The sequence below is a fragment of the Bolinopsis microptera genome, chromosome 1, assembly GCF_026151205.1.
Source record: "Bolinopsis microptera isolate Bmic1 chromosome 1, MBARI_Bmic_1.0, whole genome shotgun sequence".
Taxonomy (NCBI): Eukaryota; Metazoa; Ctenophora; class Tentaculata; order Lobata; family Bolinopsidae; genus Bolinopsis; species Bolinopsis microptera.
In genome coordinates, this window is record NC_087072.1 from 16,904,804 (window position 1) to 16,914,311 (window position 9,508).

Genomic DNA, 9,508 nt, shown 5'->3' on the forward strand with positions numbered 1-9,508 from the left:
GTCAGCTTTCCTCGACACTGTTTTGACAATTAGTGAGTTCACTGTTGATGGCACAAGACATGACTGAGGTACTGAAAGCTAAATTACCGAAGAAAGCTTTGTTAAAAAGAAAATCATCAGAATAGAAGGAGAAATTTTGGGAAAATTGTTTTCGAAGGAACTACAGGTCTCTAAAGATTCCCAGTTTCTATACTGTACCTGACATTACAAACAGGTGTCTTACAACGACAGAGCCATCTTCTGGTAAGAACATTAGTTGGAAGGTGATAAGAATGGCTGATAACTCGTTATCCTTTCTATTTACGACACTGACTATATAGTATAGTGGTGCGATAAGAACGTTAGAGGATGACTAATGAGAAGAGTCTGGCTCTCTGAAATGTAGGGTTGCAACTGTGAGGTATGCACATAGTTGCTTCTTCCAGAATCTGATGTATTCCCTATTATGTATTCCCTAATTTTGTGTTTTCCCTATGTTGAACAGGTGTTAATCCTTGTGAGCTGTTTTTCATCAGTATAATGGTTAGCTAAAGAATGTTACTATATGTAATGTAAATCATCCGCAAATATATAATTATCATAAATAGATTTGCTAGTAAAAAAAAGATTTTTATCCTACTTCTAGGTGGGCAAAAGGTAATTTTAGCGAATAATTTGAAATTTCACGAAATCTATAAGTAGAAGTTTCAGAAAATACCAATATGGTGACATTAGTCATTATATCCTGACTTGTCGGTAGATGTAGTAGACTATAACTTCGTGATTTCCGTATTTTTGTCGTGGTAGCAGTTAGAAAACGTCATTTGGCTTCACTAGCAATGTCTACAGAAATATTTAGTATTTCCCGATATTAATCCAATCTTGCTGCCAGATCGCCTAATCTCTACAGTTATGATTAAATTGTAGTGGGGGGTTGGCGGCTAATGTTTTATACGTAATCATGCTCTCGTATTTCAGAACATTTCTCTGCCTGAAGCCGATGGTTGCAAAGTAGTTAAGGACTTATGACTTCTGTTTCGGTTGTAAAGCTACTATGAGTAAGAGTATAATATGTAAGCCCTCTTACACATATTACTTGTGTGCAAGGTGGACTATCATTTAGTAAGTGTCAAGACCAGACAGTGAATCCAAGTGGAAGGCTGTTTTAATGCATGTACACTACACAGTGCACAACAGTAACATTTTAAGTGGAGCACCTTCGATTAGTCGCACAATTACTGATCTTACATCTTCCTCCATATCTATTATCTAATTTGCTTATATTTCTTAGCAACAATGGACATTTACCGATTGTTGAACTTCGACATTTAGCGTCATCTAACGTCATCTAGCGTCATTTAGCGTCATTTAGCGTCATCTAGCGTCATCGAGCGTCATTTAGCGCTAGAAGACGCTAAATGACGCTAGATGTCGAATTTCAACTATCGATAAAGGTCCGCAACAATCGCCAACTTTATGTTTTGAGGCTTTTTTAATGTTGCACTTGCATGTTGCAGGTTGCTGCAGGTTGCTGCAGTTTGATAACGCCGGATCATTTAGTCACAGTTGACCTCGCTCCTCCAAAATTCGAATCTGAAGTCAAAGTCCACCGATCACTACTACAAGTATTGGTTGCTGTCACCAATATTTAGTGTGAACTCCAAACGTTCCAGGATAGTTAACATTTAATGACAATTCACAATAGTATCAGTATTTGCAGTTTTGGTCGACTAACAAAGTCTACTTAAAGTGATATCTTGCATTGATGGCAATTTCCCTGAAATGGGGCTCGTTGTCACAGCTAATCGTTGTGTTAACTTATCTACTCTTACTCAACTAATTTTGTGTTGAGTCGTAACACTAGGGGCATTGGGAAAGCGTAATCAAAGTTAGGGAGGCGCTGTCATTCTGCAAAACAATTATCTGCAATTTCACAGTCACAGTCACAGTCACAGTCACAGTCACAGTCACAGTCACAGTCACAGTCACAGTCACAGTCACAGTCACAGTCACAGTCACAGTCACAGTCACAGTCACAGTCACAGTCACAGTCACAGTCACAGTCACAGTCACAGTCACAGTCACAGTCACAGTCACAGTCACAGTCACAGTCACAGTCACAGTCACAGTCACAGTCACAGTCACAGTCACAGTCACAGTCACAGTCACAGTCACAGTCACAGTCACAGTCACAGTCACAGTCACAGTCACAGTCACAGTCACAGTCACAGTCACAGTCACAGTCACAGTCACAGTCACAGTCACAGTCACAGTCACAGTCACAGTCACAGTCACAGTCACAGTCACAGTCACAGTTATCGCTCTACGATTACGAACCCTGTAAGCTAGAGAGATTAGAGTGTATGTACAGGGGTATACTTTTATAGTAATTAATTATGAGCCCAGAGACTATAACTTAGCCTAACAACAGTTGCTACAAACACATTGCACATCATTAGTTGAATAGTCGATGGTATGATCTCAAATTGAGTCCCAATACCCGTACCGGTACAATGTATAAATAGACTCGATAGCCGATTATCCATCACAAAGGAGTGGAGACATAGCCTATCAGTGCATTAATTCTCATTTGATCGCTTTCAGGCATGGGCGTTGACCTGGCTTACTCAATTGTATTGTTCATTGTTATTCTTCAAGACATTCCCCATCAGTGATCAGTTGCTAGGCCTGATAAATTTTAAATATTGATGGTACTCATTGTAAATACCGATGATACTCATTGAACCCGAATCAACATTGACATAAGGTCAAGTCTCCAGCAGTAATTGTAGCACTTTGGCATTGTAATATTCAGTATATTGTGTTGGTATAGAGAATAGAGTTTATAATGCCGTAGGACGGTGAGATGTCTACGATAACGGAGACATTTGAACGGAAATATTTTAGTCTTCGAAATTAAAATTGAATTATTTGACGCTGACGGTACCAGTCTCATGTTATTTTCTAAATTAGACTCCGTAGTCCGTTGCAATACCGTGGACTGTCACGTTTCACTTCTGCGTTCCTTTGACATTCCTTAGTGCTATACGGATACCAGATATGATACATAAAAAGTTGTATGCTTTGCATTTTTCACTTGACTCCAGACCTTTCAAACTTCAAGGGGGGGGGGGGGGGGCTCAGGGGGAGGGGGTTCAGCACCGTTCAAACCATTGCATCTGAGCGATCGTTTAGCTAGTCCAAAGTTGGCTATACAAATTGAAAATTGGTTACGATCGGAAATGGCTGCATGAATTATGGCATTCCTAACGCTTTCCCACTGTGCGAGGGTATTTGTTATTCAATTATCTCAATTAAATTGATTAAATTTTAGGTAGCCAAGTAAAAATCAGTAGATTAAAGTAACGAATCAAATAGACTCAAGTAATTATGCAGTGAATAATGGTCCAGGCCACAAGGTGCCAGTCTCACAACACTATTTATAATTTATATAGCCTATTTTGTAACCGTAGCAACGGCAGCAGGTTCTGATTGCCTTTATTAACTGACGTTCCCACTCTGCGTCTGTTAGTTTTAATATCAGCCGAAAGGAAATACTGATAGTTATTATTCCTGCCGTTGCTTGTGATTTTTGTTGATTTTGAGTTTCTTTTAGTCCCCGGCTCGTGTAAATGCTACATGTCTGCCGTTTTCTGACAAAAGTGCTTAAGTAACACAAGGTTCATTTTGTGCAAATTGACTTTAAAGATTTCAATTCTGTAATTGCTCTGGGCTAGCTATTGTCCAATTTAAACTGCACCCACTATGTTTCTAAGGTACTTTGTCGACTTTTGAGACTTATGACAAGGTTTCATCATCCTAACTTCTCGGAAAGTGCCTCAAAATCACAAATTATAGTTTGAATTTCTTAGAAAACGAGCCCGTTTTCACAAAAGTGCTTAAGTGACATAAATTGTTTTTTCCCAGGCCAAAAGACCCACGATCACCAAATTGCCGTCACTAGGCCAGTTTTGGACGTAGAAAACAATGCCACCGTTTTCAGTTCCCGAAATGGCACCATTTTTAAAATAAGCGGCACCCGTTTTCCAAAATATTTCTTAAGCACTTTTCTCAGAAAAATGACCATTTTTTGCATTTTAGGGGGTTCCAAAAAGGGGGTTTTGGGGGGTCGGCGAATGTATCCAATGGTCCTCAGGGATAGTTCTTGACCCAAAAACAAAAGTTAGACCAAAAAACCCGAAATTTCCAAAATGTTACTTAAGCACTTTTGTCAGAAAACGGCAGATATATCAGTATAATATAAGGATGAAGTGTGCTGGCTATTATTTGAGTCTTGAGATGCTGATGATGTGTCGGTACTCACACATCATCAGTATTACATCTGTATTAGGTATTTTTTGAAGTTCAACTATTACATTGCATTAGTATTCATTCTGATTTTCCCATGGTTTGAATATTTTATCAATATTGCAACAATTGACATATTCCATTTATTAAAAATACACGCAGCAAGCAAATTCAGTTGGATTGCGGTCATTGGTCATGAACAAATCGTATCATTATCAACTGTACCGGCTGAAGGACTATTGTTCATTTTTACGTGTTTTCCGTGGAGTTTCAAATTCAATTTCATTGTTCCAGGTAAATTGAAATACTTAAACCAAGGTAGGCTGAAGCAGCATCTCATAATAAACAAACTTCATCATTATATTGGTCATGTTCTCCCGTATTGTTCGTAATCTATACCATTCACCGGACAGTATGCATATTGTATAATAAGACTAGCTGCGCTATAAATTATGCCTACATGACACATGAGCACGTGGTCGCATTCTTACTACCACATTTCTTAGAAAGTAGTCGTGTTTCAGTCTGCATCACGTCTTGCATGTCAAGACTCACATACTGGTTTCATGATACTGATACCGGTATATAATAACGATACTGATTTCGTAGAAATCACACTTGTCCCGACGTAAGCTGTTCGTCAGCTTGCTTTTTGTCTCCCGTCATCTAGTCTTAACTTCAATTTTACCTCATAATCGTGATGGTTAGAACTTAGATGACCTCATGTTCCAAGCAATTTCTGAGTCCCTCTCTATATCAGAACACATCGGCCCATCGGGGCCGAGTGTCCGTTAGTGTACTGAACATTACCTTGCTGGTAGCTGCTACGTATTACCAACTGGGTGCTTTAGATTTGATTGGATTGAGATTTTACAGGTGTGCTGCACCGTTGGTCGTATCAAGAATAGAAACACACACTACCCTCGGAATTGATCGCAGTTTTATGGTCACCGCGGTTTAGGCGTGATAAATTTGATTTCGATAATGAAATCAAACCGCTATTGTACCCCGATCTACAACGAGTTTCTAAATTCAACATATTTGATGTTGTACGTGTTTCATTTGCTTTCATGCTCTCTGCTCTGGAGCGACGACTCGAAAGGCCAGTAGTATAACATAGATACTAGATAGAGCCTTTAAAAGTTACGAGGATGATATCTTGCTAAATTTCATGGATGGTTGGCAGTTCTGTGTTGTGTCAAATACTAATTATTATAAAGGCCAATCCCCAAAGATCAAATCATTGGACTTGTGATCTTGTGTCCGTTTGCGGATGGATAAACTAGGGATGATATTTGTAGTTATTTGTAACTAGATACGTTATTACCAGCCACTATTTAGCCAGATGTAATCAGAAGTTTGGTCGGTAGTTTTACCTTTTTGCTCTGAGCTCCAGTACCACATCACTTCCGGACACTTGATATTCGGTATTGGTTGTTTACCTGATTTCACTTGAGACTTTCAACAAAGTAACCAGGTTATCAGGACTCGATTATAATACTCATCCGGGGGCTGTCCCTGAAAGTTTGAAGGAGGAACTTGACGTAATCCAGCTATCTGATTATGTTCTGTGCACGACAAGTCACAGTGTACTGCAGTGAGCACACTATACAGGGACAGGTGCTGGCTGCACTACTATATAACTGAAGTAGAGTAGCGTGGAGTACAGTGCAAGGATAATGCATATACAAGGATTTGCCTTGTCTGTTGTCGCTTGAATAATGCATATGATTTGTTCAACCGCTTGAATATGATTTGTTCAGCTGTAAAAATATGCTGCTGAGAGCTTGCCGGGATCTTGTAGTTACTTGCCTTGTTGAATGTACAGATGTGTAATGAAGAAGTAGTCATGAAACGGTTGATTTGATACAATTACATATGATTCAGTATTTCATATTCTACTGACCACATCAAGAACATACCAAATATAGCACATGTTACATAACGTGGCATCATACCTTAAATCATGCATTTTTAGCCGCATATAAATATAATATATATGCATGCATAATGATAAATAAACATTTGTCTGTTCCGTCCTCATTTCGACCTCCCAAATCGACGGGACCGGTAGCATACATTTTATTTTTAGACTGAAGCTAGTTTTTTACTGTATTTTGCGATTTTTTATGCTGTCCCAATCAGTTATCAGATCTACTTTTAGTTACAGTTTGGGGAACATCTTCTCAAGAAGCAGTCAATATCAAATTGATAAATATTAGGATAAATGCTAACTAGTCAACGTTTTAAAACATTCTTTGTGAATTCCACACTGCTGTTTGCTTAATGGACTACGTACAAATAAATAAAACTGTTTGCAATTGTTTAAACAGCAGACAGTTGATCAAAATTCCAGCTTTGAGTTTAACCGACCAATTGTTTCTTGGCCAGTCTCATTTACAATTTAGTAATGGAAAATAATGCGGATGCAACATTGTCAATTGTTTCAAAATACAATTTAGCTTTAAAATTTAGTTGTTATACTTATGCGTTCTGTTCATGTTGTAGGATCGTGCACAGAAATCCAATATTATTGGCTGGATAAACTTGCCTTTTTGTTGCTTTAATTTTTAATGACCATTAATTTGCGTTTATAATAAAGTTTCATATATCCAGTAATTTTGGTTTCTTCTATAAGCGAGTTTTCTCACTACATACCGAATTTGAGCGTGCATTTGCAAGTTTGCCGGATTAAGATAAGTTAACTGATCGCTCTCCACTCTAGAAGTGTTAATCACCATGTGTCTGATCGGTTCCGGCTGTTTGTTTAAGAATGAGTACAGATTCCAGAAAGCTATTGCCAAGGTAAGATATCGCTTAACAGCTAACCATCAGTGGTTACCTTTCAACGTTTCCCTTTGATTGTCTCAACAGCCTACTTTTACACACTTCATTAAGGGCCTGCAATTAAACAGTGGTCCAACAGTAAGATCTAACTCTGTCTCTAATTCTGTCTCCCCAGAAGAGATTAGAGAACGGGAACCACGGCTCTCCCTGTACCCCCCAGTTCCACAGAGGGGTACTCTGTGCTGAGCAACTCAAACTTGTCAGACCGTGAGTATAGTAATAAAGTTATCTTGAAAAGATATAGTTTACTGAGCGCCTATTTATCAAGATGTTGTTTCTATAAGACACGCAGCTAGCTAGGAGTGTTGCATGTTTTTAGTGTATCGAACATGCACCACAAATATTTATATACCACATCTTATGTACCACATCTTGCCAGGGAGTCAGTATCTGGGAGTATTGTGATAGAAACACCCAGAAGAAACTTTCAGAGTATCCGGTCTAGAACTGCACAGGCAGCACAACACAACGAATCTGGATCCTGCAAAAGGGTGGGTGCAAAGCTTTCTAGCTCTCTTTAATAGTGACTAAACTTAAATCTTAGACTTTATCGTTTGGTCTTTCTGATTAGACTCACAGTTAATATTATTAAAGGTTTTCTGAAAGAAATGTCTGAATTGTTAACATAAACAGATGGTCACTGAAATCCCTCTCCCCTATACTTGCTAACCTCTTCATATCTACATTTTACAGGTCTCCATATTAAAAGACAGTGCCCCGGACGTTGGTAAGCTAGAGAAAAGAAATTCAGCTACCACCACACAAAGAGTAAGAGCAACAGACTAGCCTAATTGTCCCACAAATAGTGCAACATACTGTAATGGGAAGGGGGGTGACACGTCCGCCAATGTCCGCCTATGTCCTGTCCTTTTTGGATTCTATGAGACAAAGGTGAACGGATGTGTTTTTTGGGACATTAGCGGACATTGACGGACATTGACGGACATTATGGTGGGCTCGGACGGACATTTGCGGCCATTAACGGACAAACATTATGAGAGTTTTTCGCACATGATTTGGACAGTTGGAAGAAGCTTATATTCATAAGTCAAAAAATTTACAAAGTTATCCTGGAAACAACTTTTGTTTACATTTCAGGTTACCCTGATCATTATGAGCCAAAAATATTTTATCGAAGCCCCCCCCCCCCCCCCCCCCATTCGATACACGATTTTGGATTGGAGGCTAGGCTCCCCCTTTGAAATGCGATCTCGAAAGGCAGGCCTCCCTGTAATATGCAATACGAGCTCGGAAGCTCGGGGGCCCGGCCTTCAGACTGAGCGGCGTATATCGAGAATGACCCTGTTCAGCGTGACGTCATGGTCGATATTGCGAAATCCTTATTAGAGGCCTTTCTATTGTTACTGCGTGGGGTTGACTATTAAGTTTCTATAAAGGAAATCAACATCAATCAGAAACAATAGCTATGTTAATATGAACTAACTGATTTCATTATCAGTACCACTTGCACTTTTCATGAATCCTGACAGTGTGAGTGAAACTTGTCTTGTTTCCAGGTATCTATCACCACAAGAGGGGTCACCTACAAAACTGGGAGTGATCACTCTCTAGAACCTGACCAGCGTGAACTAACACAGGTAGGGACGGACATTGAACACTATTTCAATTCGGTGTATTATATAAATTGCTCAAAATTAATATTGATCAGTAAACTAACCCCAACTAAAAACATTCCACCATCTGTGTCCACTGTCCATGTAGTGCCTGTCTTATTGCGACAAAGTGAACCCCCGACAAAGTAAACCCCCGACTAAACCCCCTGTCCCAGGTGACTACAGTAGAATCCCAGCCGAGAAAGGTGTCCCCAGCAGACAGTGGGATGTACAGCGCCAGCTCCGCTAAATCAGTAGACTGGGACACTAGGGACGCCTCCCTGGACCGAACACCCTCTCTAGCCCAGTCTCAACAAGACAGCACAGTGGTGGAGGAGGATGTGGATACAGAGGATACTCTGGAGGAGGAGGAGGAGGAGAGGGTGGGGGTGGAGGAGAGGGTGGGGGTGGAGGAGAGGGTGGGGGTGGAGGAGAGGGTGGGGGAGGAGGAGAGGGTGGGGGTGGAGGAGAGGGTGGGGGTGGTCCTGGTGACTGATAAGAAGACTCTTATTGGCTCTCAACCAGAGTTGTAGGGATGTGCGTGCAGTTTAGTTTATTGAACTCACTCAATTAATATTGGAATTTGGAAACAGCAATCAGAGATTGCACCGTGGAGCCAATGACTTTAAATTTCATCATTCAACGGGGATTCGGCCGGGAATTAAGGATAAAAGTCTCAGATGTTGATATGGATTTGTCTGTTGAAATTCGTGACTTACTGAGATGACTGGAAGTTACATCATCTTATCATTTGAGTGTTT

The 9,508-nt window shown here is 40.0% G+C and overlaps 2 protein-coding genes across 2 annotated transcripts in view; one reads left to right on the plus strand and one right to left on the minus strand.

The window, feature by feature from the left end:
- The window catches only part of LOC134825991 (lysosomal cholesterol signaling protein-like), a 383,362-nt gene that overhangs the window by 143,895 nt on the left and 229,959 nt on the right, over nt 1-9,508 (minus strand). The window lies entirely within an intron of this gene.
- Nucleotides 6,963-9,280, plus strand: LOC134821017 (uncharacterized). Its single transcript, XM_063831714.1, has 6 exons — nt 6,963-7,092; nt 7,250-7,341; nt 7,514-7,625; nt 7,828-7,902; nt 8,652-8,732; nt 8,924-9,280. The coding sequence occupies exons 1-6, from the start codon at nt 7,027-7,029 to the stop codon at nt 9,278-9,280; spliced, it is 783 nt and encodes a 260-aa protein (XP_063687784.1). The 5' UTR covers nt 6,963-7,026.

Bases quoted from the DNA above. Each gene is read 5' to 3' on its own strand.
- LOC134821017 (XM_063831714.1), top strand. From the start codon at position 7,027: ATGTGTCTGATCGGTTCCGGCTGTTTGTTTAAGAATGAGTACAGATTC. The intron at 7,342-7,513 runs GTGAGTATAGTA...ACATCTTGCCAG, and splicing joins CAACTCAAACTTGTCAGACC to GGAGTCAGTATCTGGGAGTA. The intron at 7,903-8,651 runs GTAAGAGCAACA...TCTTGTTTCCAG, and splicing joins CAGCTACCACCACACAAAGA to GTATCTATCACCACAAGAGG.